At 37.7% G+C, this 24276-nt stretch overlaps 2 protein-coding genes across 2 annotated transcripts in view; one reads left to right on the forward strand and one right to left on the reverse strand.

The window, feature by feature from the left end:
• The window catches only part of LOC307004549 (uncharacterized protein), a gene marked incomplete at its 5' end in the record, with an annotated part of 39928 nt that overhangs the window by 1805 nt on the left and 13847 nt on the right, over positions 1-24276 (forward strand). The window lies entirely within an intron of this gene.
• On the reverse strand, positions 19455-22559 carry LOC307004020 (uncharacterized protein; the record flags this gene model as incomplete). Its single annotated transcript, XM_079622961.1, has 8 exons — positions 19455-19672; positions 20693-20816; positions 20896-21036; positions 21234-21362; positions 21545-21798; positions 21916-21984; positions 22129-22277; positions 22453-22559. 8 exons carry the CDS (start codon positions 22557-22559, stop codon positions 19455-19457), a joined length of 1191 nt encoding a protein of 396 aa, XP_079479087.1.

The following is a 24276-nucleotide window of genomic DNA, read 5'->3' on the forward strand; positions in this document are numbered from 1 at the left end:
CACACATCAGTTAATGCCATGGACGACTTATCGGACATACTGAAGGATGAGATCGGAGCATTCCAGATGCACAGAACCAAATGTACGGCTGTCAAGTCAGTTCTTGCGCCATACTTTAGAGAACAACTTCGACATTGGTGACTCGCCTTACTCTCTTTACTTAGATGAAACAACCGACATTACCGTAAACAAGTTACTTTTCATATGTGTAAAATATCGTTCTAAGACACTCAATCGGTTTGTGAGCACTTACCTGGGACTTATCAAACTTTTGGACGCTGATGCTAATGGGATTGTGGATGCGATCATTTGCTTTCTGCAAGCTAACGCGCTGGATGTAGCAAACATGGTTGGCATAGCAACAGATGGAGCAAGCGTAATGGTGGGGAGACATCATTCCGTGTATACGCTGCTCAAACAGAAACAGCCTAACTTACAACTAATCAAATGTGTATGCCATTCCCTGGACATTGTAGCTCACAAGGCAATGCAGCAGCTCCCTAGCAATATTGACTACATGATCAGGGAGACTTACAACTGTTTTGCACATTCATCTAAGCGTCAGAATGACTACCGAACTCTTTATGAGACGGTTAACAGTGGAGGATGTCCTTTGAAAATGCTTTCTCCAAGTTCAACCCGCTGGTTAGTGACAGCAGATTGCATTGACAGAACCCTTGATCAAGAAGATGCACTTACTTTACATTTCAGTGTAGCAGCAAGCTCTGAACACTGCTATGCAGCGCGGCTTCTGAGTGAAATGTACAAAGACAAGACCAACAGCCTTTATCTGCATTTTCTCCGTCCTTTACTGCTGGAAATCAAAGCTGTCAACAAGTGTTTTCAGTTAGAGACCGCTGATAGCCTTGTAGTTTTCCGGGACCTCAACCGGCTGTACAAGTCAACAACACTGAGACGTATAATCAAGCCGAGCGTTTTCCGTATGAATAACGAACAACAACTCAACAACTCACCTAAAATCGTCCAGTATATACCTCTCACCTAAAGATGCTGACCTGGGGACCACATTCAGTCAGAAGTTGGAGGCGAGCACTCTTTCACCTGAGAAAAAGCAGGTGGTCTTAACACGCTGTGTAGACCTCTTAAAAGAACTGGTCCAGTATCAAATGCATTTGCCTGCATCCTTGGAGTTGTTGTGGAAGCTGGAACTCCTGTGTCCCGCTTCTGTTGTGTCAAACAAATCATCCTTCCGAGATCTGCCTAAGGAATTCTTTTCAGGCGCACCAAATTTACTTGAGACTCAGTGGAGAAATGTTGCCTCACCAGGGTTCTCACCTAATTTAACCATTGATGCGTTTTGGTTAGAGGTAGATTCTTTTCAAGATGCTGGAGGAAACCAGCATGATTCATGATTTAGCACTAGGTGCAATTAAAATCCTCACTCTCCCCATATCCAACGCTCCGGTTGAAAGAGCATTTTCGCAAGTCACGCTGCACAAAGATGACACTAGAAATAGAATGGGATTGCCGCTCCTTTCTGGTTTAATGGATGTGCGCTCAGGGCTGGCACGGAATGGATGGACATCGGCTACATTCCGTCCTCCCCAACAGTTGTTGGGGAAGTTTGACGCATCCATGTACTAGATTGCTCAGTCAGACTGTAAATAGTTCTAAAACGTTGCATTCAGATCAGCTGTGTTCTTCAGCATCCTGTCAAGTTACGACAGCCTGTTCTGCTTTTAAAGGTAACCCAGCCGGCACATGACCGACCTTCAACGTTGAAAGATGGTTGAAATTATGTCAGTTGTTGTTTCAACGTTGAAACAACGTTGATATAACGTTTAATGCTAAATGATTGAAAACCAACTGGTACATGACCAACCTTCAACGTTGAAATAAGTTTGAAATAATGACAGTTGTTGTTTCAACGTTGAAACAACGTTGATATAACGTTTAATGCTAAATGGTTGAAAACCCACCGGTACATGACCAACCTTCAACGTTGAAATATAGTTGAAATAATGACAGTTGTTGTTTCAATTTTGAAACTACGTTGAAATGCTAAATGGTTGAAAAAGGGAAGTAAAAACACTTATAAATCAACTTTTTTAAACTGATTTTTTTTTTTTACAAGATCTATATACATTTATATGTTAAATCAATTAATGTATGTACAGGATAAATAATTTCTGCCTTTTAAATTATTATTAAGATCATTATTATTATTTTTACATTTTTATCATTAACCTTAAATATTATCAACAGCATTGCGCTGCTTTACCACACTGAAACTATTCTTATTGGTTATTTAACCTTATTTGCTTTGTTCATGATTGGTTAATCTGTCTGTCATTCACGAAACTGGCCAATGAAACTGCGCGCGCCATTTTAAGTTTGAAAATATGACCGTTACCCTGACCGTCTTTCTGATCGATGTCATTTGAAGCGACTGGCCAACGGAAGAGCGGGATCAAAAAGGTAAGTCTGATTTCACAAATATACGCAAGGTCATGAGTTAAACGCATTATGTCAGTGCTTGGAGAATTGTAAATGCAGTATTTTGAATGAATTTACTATCTCGATATTCAGGGAAGGCTTTTCCACATTTGTGTCGCGGAGGCCTAACGTTAACATACGTTTACAGATGTCGATTGAGGCCTAACGTTACTCGTGAGTCGTGCCGCTTCAGTGTCGTTTTGTGCTTTTGCGGTTGCTACGTCGATTTTGAGAGAGAAGACATTATACGTGTGCACACAGATAAAAAAAATTCAGGAAACAAAGTGTAACTTTACATAAGCTAATTTTTCCGTTTAACAGTCGTCGTCATTACTGTCCATTCACGGTAATATCGCGAGATTGGAAGCGAGACTGGCCAAGGGAAAGAGCATGAAAGAGATGGGCGATATGGAAAACAATATCCAATCGAATTTTAAATATGATTCACAATATTATCACAATTCTTTTCATGTTAGTTTTACTGTTTTGCAAGTTGTCTGAGCAAATAATAGTTTAATTAGACTAATGTTGGGCGATATGCTTTCATAACATCCTATCGTCAGAATTATATCGTCTTTAACAACTATAGAGACATCAGAGGCAGTGGTAATTTCCAGAAAATAACCTATTCATTGCAAATAACTGAACCTACACTGATAAAAATACTAATTTTACAAGAAAATTACAATTGGCATTTAGAGGCTTCTGCATCTGACCTCTTCATATATATATATGTGTGTGTGTGTTTCCCACAGGATTTTGTGATACTTGTGGTGGCATGTGACGTCACAGAACCATTTACATATTTATGATGACATTTTTATTCTGTTGTGATACATAAAACAAGTATAAATAGTAAACACGACCCATTAATATAGGCTACATTGTGTTAACCAGGAATCACTCTTAATATACTCAAATCCTGATTTATAGGCTATAATCGTGGCATTGTCTGATAAAATAAATATACATCTAACTCACACTAAAAAGCAACTGTGTGGTGGTTTTGGCTAGTACCGTTTTATCTCATTCAGCACACTTTTTGCATCATTCGGAGTAACAAACTATGAGCATATTAACAGACGAGTTATGTTCATATTTAAAAGTCTGCATTACATCTAACTGAAAGTGCGGCTCACTGCACAGAGTATGTGCCTTTTGTAGAATTTTAAACCTAAATGTAGGGATGGGTACCGAAACCTGGTATTAAACGGGCCCCGGGGCTGAATTTTGAAAGACCGCTGTATCGATAAGCTCGAACGTTATCGGTTCTGCTGTCGGTACTAAAGAGAAATTAAGAAAATACACATTGGCCTACTATTTATTATTGCTATAAAGACCTTATTTTTTATTTTATTTTTTTTATCTCGCCAGCCATTTCTATGTATAATAATATTAAACCATTTGTCTGTGAATCATTTTTGGTATCCGCAGTCTGAGAGAGAGAGAGACACATAGCGCACAACACGACAGCACTGTAATGAGTGACGACGGAGAACAGAACTAAACATTCAAACGTGTGGTTACAGTTTAGATCTGTGATATTAGTCTGATTTTATTTTATATGTTGGCTTCCAAAGATTATAAAAAATAATATATTGAGGTAAAACCATGAAAAACTATAGTCAACTTCTGTCCAGCGCAACATCCTTCCCTTCGCAGCAGTGCGCTGTCTTTAATCCCTAAAACTCAAACTTAACGACAGAATCAGCACGATCGGTGATTGTTGTAAAATGCAGTATAGCCTACTGTTGCTAAATTGCGGGATGCGTTTATAAAAAGAGCTATTAAAAGCACACAAATCTGCGCAAGAGATGCTGTTCACAAGGCGGCGCGCGCTCCGAAACAGACCGCAATGAGACAAGCAACTAGCAAATTATACTTTGGGTTTCATGTGTGCGTCTAAATCATATGTACACAAAAAATGTGTCAAAATGACCGGCTTGGAGATTCACTTAAACACCGTTTATGTCTTAAATGGACGTAGTTATGGAAATTTTTGAGAGAAAATATGGTGCACCATCAGTATTAGATCAGCACTCGGTCTTAAAGGGGAAGCAGTCTAATTAACATGCTTACGATTTTACTGTGAATCAAACCACCAAAGGCAAAGAGAAAATCACTCACAGCTCTTGAATGAATAACTTTAATAACATTAATCTATCTATGATAAACTATGCAATGTTATTTTACATTTGATTACTTTATTAGATTTCTTTTTAGACCATACCTGAACAGTAGACCTTCCTGAAATTAAAGCACTCTGTAGGCCTATATAATGTGTATCTTTGTAGTCATTCTTCTTGATGTTTCATTAAATGGTTTTATTTTTGTTTTGCAGAACTCTCTCAAATGGAGTCAAGTCTCTAATGAATTTGAAGGGAAAATGTGGGAAGCTCCCATTTTCTCAGACCCAGCTCTTCCAGATCATATGTGGCAAGTAAAAAATGCATGTGTGGTGTTTTGGAAAAACTCATCACATGGTGAAATTTTACCAATTTCACATCTGTTTTTCTTTCATAGCTTATCTGTAAAAAAAGATAGGATTATCTGAAATCGATTGATCACTAATATTTTCATTAATGGAATTAGAGATGTTAACCAATGACCGTTAGAACTATGATTGACCGTATCAATGTTAACCGATCAAAGTTGACGGTAAAAAAAAGAAAAAAAAGTGATCTCTAAATTAGGCTATTACAGACAGTGGACTAAACGCTAGGCTACTACAGTTAGCCATCTCATTCCAAGATCTTTTTGTGTGAAGTGAACAAATCCTTCACACTCAATTTTTCATAACTTGCCTGTTTGAAACATTTTTTTTTTTGTTAAAAACATTTGGCACGAGGTCACAGCTAGAGTTCTCAACGGGCCTGAAAATTACAACCCGACCCGATCCGGCCTGTGGCTTTTAAAGCCCGGACCCGAACTAACCCGACACATCAACATGAATTATCTGCCCGAACCCGGCTAGCAGCTGTATAATCAAATGCGAGTCCCCTTTCTATTTTATAAAGCATATTGATCAGGTATTAATACTGTACATATGTACATGGTCACGGAATCTGACGGGTCAAATCGACCTAGCCTTTTGGAGCAGGTCAAGGGCCGGTGACATCATCGTCTATAATTCAGTGTCTAATATTTTAAACAACGAAGCAGTGCGAAACTTTAACCGGCACATTGGGTGAATGTGGAGCAGGTAGGGGGGCTGAGTGACCTCAGAATGACCAATAAATATTATTTTAATATTTAAGAAACAACCGAAGCAGGTCGGGTGGCTGGTGATGTCATCGTCTATAATTCGGTCAAAGTAGAAAGTCGTTCCTATGTAGCAGCTCTTAAAGTTAGTGGGTTAAATTATTATTATTTTTGACAGAGCCTATCAGTAATGACCAGTGTTGGGGAGTAGTTAACTACAAGTAGCGACGCTACTAACTTAACTACATTTTTCAGTAGCTTGGCAGTAACTCAGTTGCTTTTTAAACAGTGTAGCTTTTCCAGTAGCTAACTACTTTTTGCAGCAAGTAGCGGTGTAGCGCGAGCAAAAGCTACATTGCGTTTTGTCGAGCCGGCGCGAATCAGCGCGATGTCAGGATATTCTTCTTTTAGAGTTGTTGTGACGTTCGCGAACGAACCGATTCTTTTGAACGGCTCATAAACATGAACGATGGGAGCCGAGTCGCGGCTGGAGGGGAGCCGTTCTTTTTTTTCACACAGATGCACACAAATTAGCTCCTCCGCGAGACAGAACAGTTATAGGGGGAGGGGCGCACCCAGCGCAGGGGTGTTGTGTGATGATAGTTGTGTTCCATTTTATTTATTCTAATTTTATCTACAGTAGCTATATATTTAAAACTTTAAATATTTTTTGTTTTCTATCAAAATGTTCTTGTGTGATAACAATGTTCTTGTGTGGAAGTGTTTTAGTAAAAGCTGTTTTGCACAGAAATTCATTGCAGCCGGCTTTGTTTTTGATGTTTATTTGTGAGTAGGTATGAATAACATTTTGGTAAATCCAAAATAGTGATGTCACTGTCTAAGCAGAGGGATGTTGTGCGACCCTATATGGCCACATATGAAAAATGAGGTAATAATCAATATTTCAGAATAATTCAAACTCAGATATTGGTGTGTGATATCTGAGTTTTAATTATTTGACTACAAATCTCACCTCATCATTCCTCCCAGTGATTATTTCCAGGCTAAACTGAGATGTCCCCAAGCTGGCTTCTTAAAACTGACTACTGGTAAATATTTAAAAAGAGCCAAAAATAGATCGCCAAGATCCGGATCCCCTCAAAGAGCCATTTTTTGCCATTACCGCCAACTGTTGTTTAATCACGCATCTTGCGGCTAACGGTTCACTGACGTACAGAAGTGGGTTGACACACCCATATTATCCATGATGGAGCAAGACGTGGCGGCAGATTTGAAGGATGGAGAAACAACTAATGTTAATTACCCATGGCCTTATTTGTCCAAGTTCATATTTGTTGCAATTTTGCACTTTTGACAAACAGTCTGATATAGTTGAGTGTAGTGTGTAATAAAACAATACTCTTTGAAATCATAATTGTATTGCATTGTTTTAAACACTAAATATTTTACTTAAAACATTCCTCAGACACTTATTCAGTTATTTATAATATACGTTGTTCAAAAAAATCAAAAGTAGTTTCAATGTAGCTAGCTACTTTTTGATAGTAACTTGTAGTGTAGCTAACTACTTTTCCAAAAGGGTAGCTTGACTGTAGTTGAACTACTTTAACTTACGAGTAGCTTGTCAAACTACAGTTTCAGAGTAGCTTCCCCAACACTGGTAATGACTCTAATCAGGTTACATAAAGTAATTTTCACAGCATTTTTTTTTTTTTTTTTTACACTGACCATTTTTACATTATTCATTTAGCAGACACTTATCCAAAGCGACTTACAAATGAGAACAATAGAAGCAGTTAAACTAACAGTAGGACAACAATTTTATGTAATTTTTTTTTAATAGAACAGAATAGAATGGAAGAGAAAATTGGTATTACTGGATCAAGGTGTTTGAATTGAAGCAGACATGTATGATGTATAATCTGCGAGAATGACTGAGCTGGCTTATCGAAAACAGGGAAGATACTGTGCATAAGGTTAATTGTGATCCTAATAACTTTGACATCCTTAAAAGCTTTTCTATAAATTTATAGCAATTTTGTTGATCTGGACTGTTTTGATTTTTCCCTTTAGATGCAGTCATCAATGCACACAACACAACCAGTACAAAGGTAATGGAGACCATGTCCAAATATTTAAAATATGCACCAGAGAGGATGGGTGGTGGTGGCCGTAAGAAGACTCTTCCTTGAAGACACCTTTATTTTTTCTTCTTTTTTTTTAATGACTGTTGCTAGTAAAATGTGAAGTTCTACAAAGGACTTCTTACTTGTTCTACAAACTTTCCTTACTTTTACTTGATTCTTTTTCACTTAATTGTTGATATTTTAGAATGTTACCAAATGAGTACATATGTTTTTTACGAAATGAGTACATATGTTTGTTACGAAATGAGTACATATGTTTGTTACGAAATGAGTACATATGTTTGTTACGAAATGAGTACATATGTTTGTTACGAAATGATTACATGTTTTTTACGAAATGAGTACATATGTTTGTTACGAAATGAGTACATATGTTTGTTACGAAATGAGTACATATGTTTGTTACGAAATGAGTACATATGTTTGTTACGAAATGAGTACATATGTTTGTTACGAAATGAGTACATATGTTTGTTACGAAATGAGTACATATGTTTGTTACGAAATGAGTACATATGTTTGTTACGAAATGAGTACATATGTTTGTTACGAAATTATTACATATGTTTTTTACGAAATGAGTACATATGTTTTTTACGAAATGAGTACATATGTTTGTTACGAAATGAGTACATATGTTTTTTACGAAATGAGTACATATGTTTTTTACGAAATGAGTACATATGTTTTTTACGAAATGAGTACATATGTTTGTTACGAAATTATTACATATGTTTGTTACGAAATTATTACATATGTTTTTTACGAAATGAGTACATATGTTTGTTACGAAATGATTACATGTTTTTTACGAAATGAGTACATATGTTTTTTACGACATGAGTACATGTTTTTTACGAAATGAGTACATATGTTTGTTACGAAATGAGTACATATGTGTTACGAAATGAGTACATATGTTTGTTACGAAATGAGTACATATGTTTGTTACGAAATGAGTACATATGTTTGTTACGAAATGAGTACATATGTTTGTTACGAAATGAGTACATATGTTTGTTACGAAATTATTACATATGTTTGTTACGAAATGAGTACATATGTTTGTTACGAAATGAGTACATATGTTTGTTACGAAATGAGTACATATGTTTGTTACGAAATGAGTACATATGTTTTTTACGAAATGAGTACATATGTTTGTTACGAAATGAGTACATATGTTTGTTACGAAATGAGTACATATGTTTGTTACGAAATGAGTACATATGTTTGTTACGAAATTATTACATATGTTTTTTACGAAATGAGTACATATGTTTTTTACGAAATGAGTACATATGTTTGTTACGAAATGAGTACATATGTTTTTTACGAAATGAGTACATATGTTTGTTACGAAATGAGTACATATGTTTTTTACGAAATGAGTACATATGTTTTTTACGAAATGAGTACATATGTTTGTTACGAAATTATTACATATGTTTTTTACGAAATGAGTACATATGTTTGTTACGAAATGATTACATGTTTTTTACGAAATGAGTACATATGTTTTTTACGACATGAGTACATGTTTTTTACGAAATGAGTACATATGTTTGTTACGAAATGAGTACATATGTGTTACGAAATGAGTACATATGTTTTTTACGACATGAGTACATGTTTTTTACGAAATGAGTACATATGTTTGTTACGAAATGAGTACATGTGTTACGAAATGAGTACATATGTTTGTTACGAAATGAGTACATATGTTTTTTTACGAAATGAGTGCATATGGTTGGTCACGAGTTTGGAAATGGTAAGATTTTAGCAAAGCAAGCTTCCAAACCATATTTATTTATATATAGGCTATTGTGTGAATATGTGCAGTGTGTATGAAATTAGAATTTCAAGATTTTTCCCCTCTGCATTCTGATATCATTAAACCCTTTAGAAAGTGCTTTGTTGTTGAATTAGAATTTTTTTCAATAAATTGTGTGAATGTGTAAATGTACAATATAGATGTATATTTATATTCTAAGAAAATGATTTTTCTATTTGGTGTAATTATTCAAAACTTTTTCTTTAGAAAATGAAGCATCTCATTCCTTCACTGCAGATCTAATTGTTAGAATGTTTTTTTTTTTATACCGTCCAATTGCAAATCATGTACAGCAAGTTTTATTAGTTGCTTGAAAACACTAAATATGTACCGATATACTGAATACGCCGGTGAAACAGGGTTACAATATCAACGTTGATTCAATGTGCAAAATCAAAAGGTGATTCAACGTCGACAGAAGACCATAACCCGAAAGGTAATAGTGAAACGGCGTCGTGATTTCAACGGTGAATCAACGTTGTTTCTTCCGCGGTAAAACAACGTCATAATATCAACGTTGATCCGTTTTGCAAAATCGAAAGGTAATTCACCGTTGATTCAACCATGGTACCTGACGTTGTTTCAACGGTGAATCAACGTTGAAATGCCGGCTGGGAAGATATCTCGCTTTCTATTTCACACACACCCGTTAATCAGGAGTAAAATTTATTAGTACTACTAATAAAAATATATTATATAATTTAAATACATATATAATTTATTAAATATAACAAAATAAACATTGGGTATTTAAATTATCGCAAAACATTTAAAATATACACTGTGAAAGTGCATTGTGTGTGTGGTCGCATTTTAGTCATATTTGCTAATTCTCCTTAATTATTGCCCTGTTTTGATCCGTTTACCTGGGAAATGTATTTATTTATTATTTTATTTTGTTTTAAGGAGATTTAAATGGTGCTTATCAACCTTGAATGGCATGGCAATACAATTATATCACATTATTTTGGCAGTCAAATTTTGGGCGGTTTTTTCTTGGAGTGGGCGGGTTTTGGTGAGCCTTTGGGCTGGAAATCACCGTCCCAATCTGGCAACACTGCCCAGAACGGGTCACATACGGATCCGCACTTCGGACGCGCCTAGATAATAACTGCCGCCGTGGGAATTAGTCGATATCCTTCGCGTGAAGTTCGGCTGCCAAGTAAGTGTAACGTTAAGATACATTTTATTAATGTTATATCTGTCATTGAAATATAATCTATCGGTGTAACCTGCTTTGTCGAAGGTTTTGGTAAAATGTTTTGGTTGCCATTGATTGTATAAGGCGTTGCAGTATCAGAATAGCAGCTAGCCTGTGTAGCATAAGCAGGCTAAGTTAACGTTAGACCAGTGCCTGCTTTTAATTCCCATTCCCCATATTCGAGCTCTATCCCGGACGTCCTGTATGTTAAGTTTTAATTTGGGAAAATTATAGCCTTAATTCATTGCAGTAACGTTAACTTGCTAACGATATTTTGGATAATTTGCAGACCGGAGATGTTTGTACGTATGTTGTTGACTCACTATTGGGCATTCAAATGTGATCCGAGTTTACAAGACGATTATGTCTTGATTATGATTAACTTATATCGTTTATGTGACTAATGTGCAGAAGACATCCGTTTTTTTCTGAAATCAAAGAATCACTGACCACCCTACATAAAGTTTAACGTCTCAACATACTGTACAGCGCGACGTATATTCACATGAAATGCAGAGGAACAGGACACTGTAGTTAATAAAAATGTATTATTTACATGTGCTTTAAAGCCTTGCCGGTTTAACATGTCATTCACTGCTGATGCGCTGTTCTAACGGGCGCTTTTCTGAGCGCAAACACCCGACGTGCGCATGCACTAAAAGCGCCTGGATACTGGACTAGGTTATCTTTCGAGTCTTATTGCGCTAATACTGTCAAATACACTCAAGGTTTACATAAACAAAGTTGGTTATGTCTAAAGTGAAAGAACAATAGAAAAAAATTGAGAGAAAATCTGCTTGTCAAATGCGTGTAGACTTTAAAGTGACAGTAGCCCTAATAGTAAACATGCTGCCGCTTGTCCTTAAAGGGACAGTTACCCAAAAATAAAAATCCTGTCAATATTTACTCACTCACTAATGTTGTTCCAAACCTGTATTAATTTCTTGTGCTGAACACAAAAGAAGATATTTTGAGGAGTGTGACTAACCGGGCGGTTGCTGGTCCCCATTGACTACCATAGTAGGAAAAAACTATTATGGAAGTCTCTGGGGTACATCAACTGTTTGGTTACCCACATTCCTCCAAATAACTTTTATTTTCAACAGAAGAGGGAGACTTATTCGGGTTTGAAACGGCTTGAGAGAGTAAATGACGACAATTTAATTTTTTTGGGAGAACTATCCCTGTTAATAAAACAACAAAATACAAAGAGCAAATCACTCACTCTTGACTGAGAACTTTAATTGTAGGTTTTAATAAGAATCAATGTACAATACAGTGAAGTCTATGTTGTGTTTTATTTTCATATTAGTTCATTTAATTATTTTCTTCAATGCTGTTAAATATACCTACAGCTGAAAAAATAAAGCACTGTTTAATTAATTTGTGTATTAAGTAGTGTATCTTTGTTTTTAATTTTTAATAACAAAGAAAATAATGACAACGATTTTTTTTATCTTCGCCACTTTGGACTAATTGTCTGCCATTCTTTTTTATTTTATATTGTTTTTAAAATAGGGACATTAGTTTGGCTGTAATGCTCAGTCACTTGCAAAATAGTAAAACCAACATGAAAAGGAATTGTGATAAAATCGTGAATCATGATTTTCGTGAAAAAAATCGTGATATGTTATTTTTGCCATATCGCCCACCCCTACTTCAAATCTAATTAAAGTAACGTTACAGACCACGAACGCCATGCCGGTGTTTCTGTCAAACTGCTAGCCGTACCACGCAAGCGCAGTGGAAAATAAAACCCACAATCCACTGTTAGAAATACATTTACTGTAATATTTAATAGTTCACGTCTGTCAATCGGAATCACTAAGCTAAGAACTAAAAAAAATATATTACTAAAGAAAACAGACATATTCAGGTTTATTTATTTCACCTCCCCGTTTTGAAATGTGTGTTCCGTGTATGTGCCAGTGTGTTGATGGTAGAATCATTTTATTTTACAGAACAGCGCCATATTCATCAAAATGTTTTATTGCTTCGCCTTAGCTCATCTCGACAGAACAGACTGAGCTATAACGTCATGCCACTTCAGCTGCATACTGGTATCCAAAATCCTGATCACAATTTAACATGATTCTGTTTTCTTTGCAGCTTGTTATTAGATCTTGGGCTGAGGACTGTTCCACCTGTGTGAAGTAAGATCAACATTTAGGATATATCACCAATTGCATCGTTTCATTGTTGGAGCATAAATACTGACGTCATTGCTAAATGCTAAGGTGTTGATATAGACCCTTTCAACGAGATAAACAAAAACTTTAATTTTCTATTTTGTTCCCAATCTACTTCCTCTGCATTAAGATAACATATGGATTGTTAAAACGGAAGCCTGCTGGGAACAACTATGATGCTAGGGCTGGGCAACGATTAATCGCATCCAAAATAAAAGTTTGTGTTTAAATAATATATGTGTGTGTAGTGTGTATAATTATTTTGTATATATAAATACACACATGCATGTATATATTTAAGAAATATTTGAATGTATATACTTTATATATAAAATATTTATATATAATATTAATTATGTATAAATATATATAAAGTATATACAAATATATATAAAGATAATGGAACTCTCTTGAAATGGTCTATAGTAAAGGGCTGTTTTTTTACAGAATCCTCATGTCTTGTCTAGTTAATGACACACCAGTTTGATGCTCTGACTAGCAATGTAGGGCAAGAAAGTTAAGTTTTCTTACGCCCCCATCTGTTAGCGTTAGCTGCCAGTTCGCAAAAATCGGTTTACGTTGTACCAAATGCTGTCGTTCTTTTATCTACCGGCAGCTTCAAACAACAGGGATATGGGCTGATTGACTCCAAATGACTTGAAGCAGTAGGGCTGTAACGATTTACGATATTAAACCGAAGTCGCGACACTCAGATCCACGAACCTGTGTCGCGGTGTGAGAAGGCAGATCGCGATCGACACACCCCTTCCCAGACTTATCTTTCTCGTCCAGAATAGATCCTAGGGCTGTGACAGGGTCTTTTACATATTAGGTATGGGAATTTCAAGCAAAAATAATATTCGAAGATCGCTGGGTATCATTTGATTATTATTCAAAAATCGCACCTCTCCCCCACACGCACGCACACACGCGCGCGCGAGCACACACACACACACAAGCAAACACCAGAGCAAGTGAGCAAAGCGCGCGGTGTTTGCTTGTATGTGTATGTGTGTGTGTGTGTGTGTGTGTGTGCGTGTGTGTGTGGCACCGGCGCGCGCGTGAACTGGAGCTCACCTCATAAACGAATCGAAACTTAGAAAGCTTGAAATACTTTTATGATTTAACGTTAATTCAAAACATAAAGAAATGGCGGCTTAGGCTAATTCGTAGGAAGTGTGCATTTCTCTATATAGGCGCGTTCACTTTGTGGCAAGCGTTATTCCTGTGCTTGAGATGCGGGTCATGCGGAATAGGCAATATATTATTTGTGGTTTACAGCACAGACAGTAAGCCTCGGTTACCTCAGAAGAATTTTTAACATGCTCGAATCATCTCCACAATGGAGTATAGTTCTGTTTGTTTTTCAAAAGTATTTTGTTACAAGAAAACAGAGTTATAGCTTTAGCTATTTATTTATTTATTTGGCTTTTAAAATCCTCCCTCCTCGCAAGAATCGCGGTTTGTATCGAATCGTGGGTCAGAAATCGGTATACGAACCGAATCGTGGGTTTGCTGTATCGTTACAGCCCTATGAAGCAGCATTTAAAAATCTGGTTGTTTAACCCCTCACTGGTTGCTTTCCGAAATGTTTCTTTAGAGGAAATGAACAGAAAGAGTTTGCCAGTTTCCAGCTCCACCATAAGACGGAGGACCCGTGTAGATGTGGGAAAACGACTTGAACAAATTAGGGATGAGGATGACTATCTCAGTCTGACTGACATGAACACAGAGACAGGGCTAAATGACAGACATGAGAATGACAATGACAGTGTAGGATTGTTAGAAGGTTGTCTCAGTTGTGCAAATGATACCTCAGGTATTGCAGCAGGAGCAGTCTTTCACGAAGAGGAGGGTGGCACTGAGTTTGAGTCAGACTATACTGAGGGTCTCTTAGCTAGTGGCAGTGATAGTTCCGAACCTGAAGATGAAATCTATGAGACGTCCTTATCTGACAAGATTGCGGACTGGGCCAGACACTTTGGAATTTCATTGGTTGCTCTGTCTGCCCTACTATGCATCCTTCGCCTCTCCCATCCTGATCTTCCAAAGGATGGCAGGACCCTCCTTAGGACAACAACTAAATATTCCATTCAAGAGAAGGCAGGGGGAAAATACTTCTATTTTGGCATCATCCATTCACTTAGTGCTACACTCAGCGGGTATGCACACACGCTAACTGATGGCTTAACTTTGAGGCTACAAATAAACATAGATGGGCTACCATTATTTAAAAGCTCAAGTGTTCAGCTGTGGCCCATCCTGGGTCTCCTGCTCAGTGTCCCTATGAAAGAGCCTGTAGTGATTGCATTATACTCTGGAGAAAAAAAAACTTCATCAGCAAAAGAATTCCTCAAAGACTTAGACTTACCAAAGAATTAGTTAATCTGGAAAAGGGTTTCTGTTTCGAGGGAAAGACTTTGACGCTTAAACTTGATACAGTAATTTGTGACACACCGGCAAGAGCATTTGTGAAACACACCAAAAGTCATAATGCCTACCACGCCTGTGATAAATGCACAAACCCTGGTAGACATGAACAGAGCCGGATGAGTTTTCCATGTAAAGATTATGCACTAAGGACGGATGCGTCTTTCATTGACAGGTTAGATGAGATCCATCACCATGAGGGGCCACATGCATTTGAGGGTACTGGGGTTGGCATGGTGTCACAGTTTCCCCTAGATTACATGCACCTTGTGTTCTTAGGTATCGTTAGGCGCTTGCTCAATATGTGGCTTTGTGGTCCTCTGACTGTCCGTGTCCCTGCAACTATAGTTGAACAAATGTCCGCTAAATTGGTATCCATGAGGCCTTATATTCCGGTGGAGTTTGCCAGAAAGCCGCGATCTCTTAGAGAATTGGATCGCTGGAAGGCTACTGAGCTAAGGCAGTTTCTTTTGTACACTGGACCTGTAATGCTGGCCAGTTTCCTGGACAAAGACCTGTATCAGAATTTTATGCTTATCTTCTCTGGCATCTCCATCTTAGCAAGCCCTGCTAAGATGGAGACTTTTTTAGGAAAAGCAGACATTTTCCTACCTCACTGATCATGCTGACACTTTACTGAAGTCGTTTGTGAAGCACTTAGCTACACTTTATGGGAGACACCACGTTGTGTATAATGTACACTGCATAACCCATCTGGCAGGTGAAGTTCAGCAGCATGGTTGCCTTGACTCCTTCTCTGCCTTCCCATATGAAAATTATCTACAGAAGATAAAAAAACTGGTTAGAAAACCGGAATATCCTTTGGCACAGATCATTCGTCGTCTGTCAGAAGTAAAAATTCGGGAGGTCACATTACCTGGCAGCACTTTAAGACGGCAGCATTTTGTGGGCCCTATTGTTGGGGGGATGGCCATCAAGGCACAGTATGGCGAGATGTCCACTGAGAAGTGGACTCTCAGAACATCGACTGGTGATAACATCTTCAGGCTTGGAAATGACATTGTCTGCATCCAAAATATTGTGGAATGCATTGGGGGGGGCATTTATGCAATATATAAGGAATATAGAAGGAAGTCATTGTTCTTTAGCTACCCATTTAGCTCGGATACACTGAATATTTACATCATTTCAGAAAAATCTGAGATCATCATGGCTGCCAATGTTTCAGAGCTTGATGGGAAATGTGTCGCCCTGCCCCACAGGGAAGGTTTTGTGGCCTTTCCTCTCCTGCATTAACATGCAAAAAAATGCATTTCAATCAGTTTATTAGTTCAGACATTAATTAGTTAATTACTTCATTACATTAAGATTAATTGATAGTTTTTGTTCATTGTTTTAGTACCAATCATAATCATAGCATGACTAGTTTAGATCAGGGTCTGAGGACTGACCAAAGTTTGACTTGCTGGCAGTGGCTGCATAAGAAAATGAGCTGATAAGTTGCTGTAAGTACTTTGCTGAAGTTAATCATCTTTCAGGTGTCAACTGTCAGTATCCGTGTTGTGCAAGTTGACACTTCACATGAGCCCCTATACACATTATATTTGTGTACACTCGCAATGAAACACAACATTGTGCTTTTGTTAAACTATAAACTCTTGTCAAACTGTAACCTACAACTGTCACCCAACCAAAATCACACACACACACACACACACACACCCTCCCCTCCCCTCCCCTCCCCTCCCCACACAGACAGACACACACACACACAGAATGGCAGAGAGACAGAGAGAGAGAAAAACCACATTCAAACCAAAATATCTGACTTCCTGTTGGTCGGAGCTAATGACTGTAAATGAGAAAGTTGTCCGGATCGATAAGCACAATATACAGACCGAGTTTTGTGACTGTAGGTAAAAATAACCCCCCCACTTTAGTCAAAAGTATCTTGAAAGTAACACACTTCCTGCTGCCAGTTGGTGGCCCTATAACTTTGACTCACAATAGTCACATCCATGTGATCGCCCTCTTACAACAAACACACTGCTGAAGTTTCATCAAGATCAATAAATGTATGAAGACGTTATAACACATCGTGTTTCTCTTTTCTCGCCATAAATTTGTTTCCTCGCCACGGCCAAACCGTTCGAGATATCAAAAAGCCATCCGCAATTTAGCATCCTCAATGTCTTGACTTCATGCTGACCGAGTTTGGTGAAGATCAAATTAAATTTCTTGGAGGGGTATATAAAATTCCAGGGGCGTGCGTTTTCATACAACCCATAATAGCCGACTTCCTGTTGGGCTGGCGTAAAACTTAGAGCACGAAAGTTGTTCGGCCCGATGAGATCTATATGTGTACCGAGTTTCATATTATTACATGCAAACGTGTTTGATATATGGAGCAAGTTTTCGGACCCCGTTAAAGGGGGCGCTGTTGAGCCCCCCTGCCACGCCCGGGTACCAGCTTCAGCCCGGCCCTGATGGCCGCAGGTTCTGACCTGTGTGCAAACTTTCAAGAGTTTTCGAGCACGTTAAGGGCCCCAAAAGTGCCCGAGAAGTCCCACACAGCAGAGAAAGGGTTAAAATAAAGCCCCCCCCTCCTCTCTCACACACAGACACTGAGAGAGACTGGCAAAATTCCCATCAAATCACATTCAAACCAAAATATCTGACTTCCTGTTGGTCGGAGCTAATGACTGTAAATTAGAAAGTTGTCCGGCTCGGGGAGATAAATATAAATACCGATTTTTGTTACTGTAGGTAAAACTAATACCCCATTTTTGACTAAAGGTGGCGCTACTGAGCCCCTTACCACGCCCGTTTCTGAAACTTTGCACAAGTGTACTAGGCAATAAATGTAAAGTGTCTGTCGAGTTTCATGCAATTTCAAGCATGTTAAGAGTCTCAAAAACGTTAAAAAAGAATATTAAAGTTTGATGCGTTGCCATGGCAACAGTATTTAAGATATCAATAATCCTTTCACAGGTCTACATCTGCCGTGTGTTTACATTATACACAAAGTTTGAAGCAAATCGGGTAAAAATAAGAGGGTGATTTTAAAGCATTTTGAAAGTGACACACTTCCTGCTGCCAGTTGGTGGCGCTATAAATTTGACTCACAATAGTCACATCCATGTGATCGGCCTCTTACAGCGAACACACTGCTGAAGTTTCATCAAGATCAGTTAATGTATGAGGATGTTATAACACACTTCCTGTTTCCAATATTCGCCATAAATTCGTTTCCTCGCCACGGCCAAACCGTTCGAGATATCAAAAATCCCCTGGCAATTTTTCATCCTCCATGTCTTGACTTCATGCACACGAGTTTCGTGGTGATTGGTTGAATTTTCTAGGAGGAGTATTTTAAATTCCATTGCATGTGTTTTTTAAACTACGCCAAATAGCCGACTTCCTGTTGGGCTGGGGTAAAAAGTCAGAGCACGAAGGATATATGAACCGATGAGATCTATAAGTGTACCGAGTTTCATATTATTACACGCAAGCGTGTTTGATTTATGGACCAAGTTTTCGGACCGCGTTCCAGGGGGCGCTGTCGAGCCCCCCTGCCACGCCCGGGTCCCAGCTTCAGTCCGGCTCTAATGGCCGAGGTTCTGACATTTGTGCAAAGTTTCAAGAGTTTTTGAGCACGTTAAGGCCCCCAAAAGTGCCCAAAAGGTAGTAATATAATAATAATAATAATAGTTAAGAAGAATAATCCTTTGGAAAACAATAGGGCCTTCGCCTTTTCAAGGCTTGGGCCCTAATGAGTCAAATAACTTCCCTATGTACAAGGAAACATTTCTAACAGGTGCCTACAAAAAGAACTGTAGATATAATGATAGTGCGTAAGAATGTGCGTCTTGACTTAACTGAGTATATGCACAAGATTTTAAATTGCTTGTGTAGAGCACAAAAACCTTAATTAAACAAGTTGATGGATAAATCCCATATCTGCAAGGAAGCAACAGTTATATACAAGAACTGTAGATATGTGAATTTGTATACAAGAACTGTAGATATGTGAATTAATGAATACGAACCACATATTCTGAAATTGTCTGGACTTAAACAAGTCCAAATCCAGTAGATGCTGTGTTTGCACAAGCGTGCAAAGTAGATGTAAAATCACCCATTGTCAGTATGTCAGCAGGAAGCATTAGGGTCCTGCTGCAGGTGGAAGCCTTGAAAAACCTCCCCCTCCAAACTTTAACCTGCAGGCTCTTGGATGGCACCTCCCATCCAGTCCAAAATGTCAAGAGCTTTTGCAGCTGGTCTGTGGTAGCTGTGTGGACAAATAATCACAAGATGCATACAAACAACTCAACACTTTTTGTAAGGTTGTACACACTAACATTTAACAACTTTTTCTAACAGCAACCAACATTAAAGGGTTAGTTCACCCAAAATGAAATTCTGTCATTAATTACTCACCCTCATGTCGTTCCAAACCCGTAAGACCTTCGTTCTACTTTGGAACACAAATTGTGTTTTTTTTTAATGATATCTGAGAGCTTTCTGAACCCTCCATAGACAGCAACATGATTATCACTGTCAAGGTCCAAAAGATAGTAAAGACTGTTGAAATAGTCCATGTGACTACAGTGGTTCAACCTTAAATGTTATGAAGCGACGAGAATACTTTTTGTGTGCAAAAAAACAAACAAAAAAAACGACTTGATTCAACTGTCCGTGGAGTAAACAGTGCAGCGCTTCCGCATTGTACGTCAGAACACCAGCTCACCATTGGCCAGCTTCTGCGTCAGCATCACACGCATGCATCGTGGTGCTCATATGGACAGCAACGGACAATAAAGAATCTCCTTTCCGGATGCACTGCACTGTCTTTACAACGTAAACTGCGTATTTCACTGACGCAGACTAGAAGAAACTGTTGAATAAAGTTGTTATTTTTGAGCACTTCATAACATTAAGGATGAAGCACTCTAGTCACATGGACTGTTTTAACAATGTATTTACTACCTTTCTGGGCCTTGAAATTGGTTGTTGTGTTGCTGTCTATGGAGGGATCGGCAAGCTCTCGGATTTCATCAAAATATCTTAATATATTTTCTGAAGATGAAGGAGGGTCTTACAGGTTTTGACCGACATAAGGGTGAGTAATTAATGACAGAAATGTTTTGGGTGAACTTTTACAGAATTACTGTAATTAAACAAACAATTTATGATAAAGCTTAAAAAAAACCTAAATATGAATAATGATTGTTGCCAATTTGACCATCAAAGTATTCAGTAACAGGAGCTAAAATATTTTTTGACAAATATGTGGAAAAGGCCATTTTACCTTTCTGAATGTATTCGCGTAGAAACCGTATTTGGCGAGTGACAACTTCTGGGCACAATCTGTCATCGTCGTCGTCGTCGTCATCTGATTCAGCAACAGGCCATACAATGTGCTGAAGAATTACCTAAAATTAAAATTTAACAAATCACTAAATCAAACTGCACACGAGGTCGAACTTGCGTCTATTCATGTGAAGGATATACCTCTGGGCCATACTCAGCATCCCTTGCCCTTGGGAAGAGCACTTTAACAGCATCTTCTCTTTCAGTGATAAATGGCCAAATCTTTGTCTCTTTGATTCCACACCTTAGCTGCTTTACTTGACATTTAGTCCTATACAAAACCTAAGGAAATCAAGTACAGTAATAAAACAATATTTTAAGGAAGTGTTTTCTTTACACATCTCTGGGAATTAATGGATCTGAGGAACTCTTATTAGTCACTAAACACCTGCAGTGCAACAATCAGTGTGTCCAACATCAGTTAAGTCAAAATGAACAAGGTAAGAAATAAGATTAGGTATTAAAAGATTAACACTCACAGCATGTTGCAGCATCCTATTAAAGAGCCATTTCCGGTGGTCTTCAGAAAACCCAGGAAGGTCCCACATAACAGAAAGTCTAGTGATTTCCTCCCTTTCCTCCTCAGAAATGTTACGATTCCCTTCCAGCTGATAATTTTTTTTATTACAAGCTTGCAATTACAATACTTCATTTTTATTACAATCAAATCTTAGTATTATATAATGATATATTCAGTATATGAGTTTACCACAGACTGGTATAAAGTATGCAGGAAAATAATGTATCCTATTTTCATTTCCGTATGATGATAGAAATGTTCTGCACCTACCAATTGGATAGTATGCCTCTGATCCAAATCAGGACAGTCCTTCAGATGAATCTCTGCCGTCTCAATGGCACCACCCACCAACACATGGATTATGGCAGGGCTAATCCCAGGAAGCAGAGGGCCACCGTGAAGAAATGAGTGGCCAATCATGCGACCAGCAACAACAAATAAGTCGCTATCGAGCAGAGTTTGACTGCAGCATGGAACAAGGTGATCCTGTTCACCCTCAAACAGGAGTGTTATATCTGCTACACCTGAAAAATAATTGAATGGTACACTATTAATATTCATTAATATTTTTTTTTATAAATTAGGATGATATTGACACAAAATTGCAATTATAGAATGAATACCAAAATTGAGAGAAAAACCCGTCCTCAACTTCTCAATAGTCATACTCAGGAGGTGTCTATTGACCCCATCCCCAATTGCAGCATCTCCTATAGAACATATGTTATGTAAGAGAAATGCTATGAAGACTTTCTGCTAATACATATTAAAAAAATACTGCAACAAATTAAAATGGAAAGGAAAGACCTGAGAAAGGCTTAGATTACAATATTCATAAATCTGCTAACAGTTACCTTCTAATATGCACTTCAGTGGAGCAGCCCAGTTCACTCCCTTTGCCTTGTAAAAAGACAATATGGATCTTTCTTGGTCCTCAGGACTGTCTTTTAAATCCAAGTGGAAACGCAGTGGCTTTGCCTGGCTCTGTTCCCTCAGCAGAGTCCTGCAGAACAATATAGACGCCATGCCTGGATCTAAAATCTTCATCCATTCTGTGATTATAATAAATAAATAAAAACAGTCAACCATTCACATCAACCATTCTCTCATGAACATGAATGAATAAATAAGCTCCCTACATTGTTCCATTATACTTGGTATACTATAATAAATTGTACTTCACAAAGGTTACCGTTTGAATTAGCTCCTGCTTGTTCAGATGAGTCCACAGCTGAAGAAGGTCCAGGAAGTTCCTCTGTCTGATGGGCACTGTTATTGGTGTCATCCCTGGGACTATTTCTTCTTTCAAAAACAAAGTGAATTTCAGGTTTTGAAGTTGTCAAATGTAACATTTTTGGAATGTTTTGCAAAAATACAAGTGATACAACCTGTCAATGCAGAAATTTGCATGGGTTGGGAGTAAATCAGTTGGTATCACTGTCTGGCAAATGGGGCAAGTCTGTAAGTAAAACAAACATTTAAGAGATTAAAACAATTGAAGTGACAATTTTACTATATTTAGAAATATAAAAACATAGATTACCCCAAATGAATCCTCATGTCTGTAACGTGAAATTCTTCAGTATCATCCTCCAGATCTTCCTCAGATTCAGCTTTCTATTTCACAATTTGCATTCATTATTTAATGCTCTCGACTAGATGAAATTAGTGAATAAACATTTCAACAAAATTAGAGAAAGAATATATAAAATAACTTACTGAACATTCCTCTACATGTAATGCCAACATCTGAAGGGGCATTTTCTGGCCACATGACACACAGTTTGCTTTGGGCATTTTACAAAATTCAGGAGCATCGTAGGGTAGGGGTTCTGTTGAAAGTTTCTCTTGAATTGGAACCACATAGAGAACATTTTTGCCATTGTTGGACGCAGATTTTAGTGCACGCAAAGAGTAGCCCTCAGCATCGGTTAAAATCATGGAGAGTTTTCGGCGCCCACTTCCACCTTATTGAATAGAAATGTAAAAATTTGAGTATTGTCAGTTCCAACACTCTTACATGTACATCACAAGAACCCAGCAATCAAGTTTAATTATTTACATAATTTTATCACCCTGATAAGTCATTTGAATTATGTAGGCTATAGCATTTTTTACAATAATCGTTTCAAAATAGATTTACACAAAGTCATACTGGTGTGTCTTTAATGTCTCAATGCTTTATCATATGACAAGTTTTAGGGCTAGCCGATATGACAATATATAACGATGATACAAGATAGTTATATTGTTTTTACAGTGTTGTCCAGTTCTAGTACAGTGCCACAGTGACTCAGGCACATGCCTATGCATTTAAACGCAATTAAGAGATTTAAACATTGGTCAGTATTGTTCTAAACAAGAGTAAGTCATTTTCAAGAAGTATTAATGAAGATGTAATCAATTGTCGCAAATGAAAAAACCCGGCTGTCAAAAAAGTCTGATGCTCAGACACATCAATTTCTTCCTTTCAAACGCTAAGTGAGAGTAAGCAAGTCTCAAAGTAAGATACAATCAAAAGATATTAACATTTTTCAAATGTAATTAGCAGACTTTAAATCCGTAATTAGTATCTTGCTTAAATTTCAATTACTAACATCTCCAACTTCAGACCGAAATATGGTCATATAGCCCCTCTGTAAGAAATTTAAACAGGGAGTTGATAGAAAGTATGTAATGCTTTGGGAGCATACCCATGTTCCCAGGGTCCTATGTTCCCCATATTTATATGGCACATAAGAAACACATGAAAAAGGGGGAAACTATGTTACCCAGTAAAATGGTAGCATTATGTTAACACACAAAGTAAACTTTTTAAACCCTAACCCATGATAAAAAGTTAAATGTAACACTAGCTCAACTGAACAACACAGAGAGAGATCCCTCTATTCACTTGCTTGACTTGAGATTGATTGGTGGAGAAGGTGTATTTAGTGGAGGACTGTCTGTGATTAAATCCAAATAGTAGAGTAGTACAGAGTAGATGTTCAGTTCAGCAAATG

The sequence above is a fragment of the Phoxinus phoxinus genome (genome assembly GCF_949152265.1).
Source record: "Phoxinus phoxinus genome assembly, chromosome: 9".
Taxonomy (NCBI): Eukaryota; Metazoa; Chordata; class Actinopteri; order Cypriniformes; family Leuciscidae; genus Phoxinus; species Phoxinus phoxinus.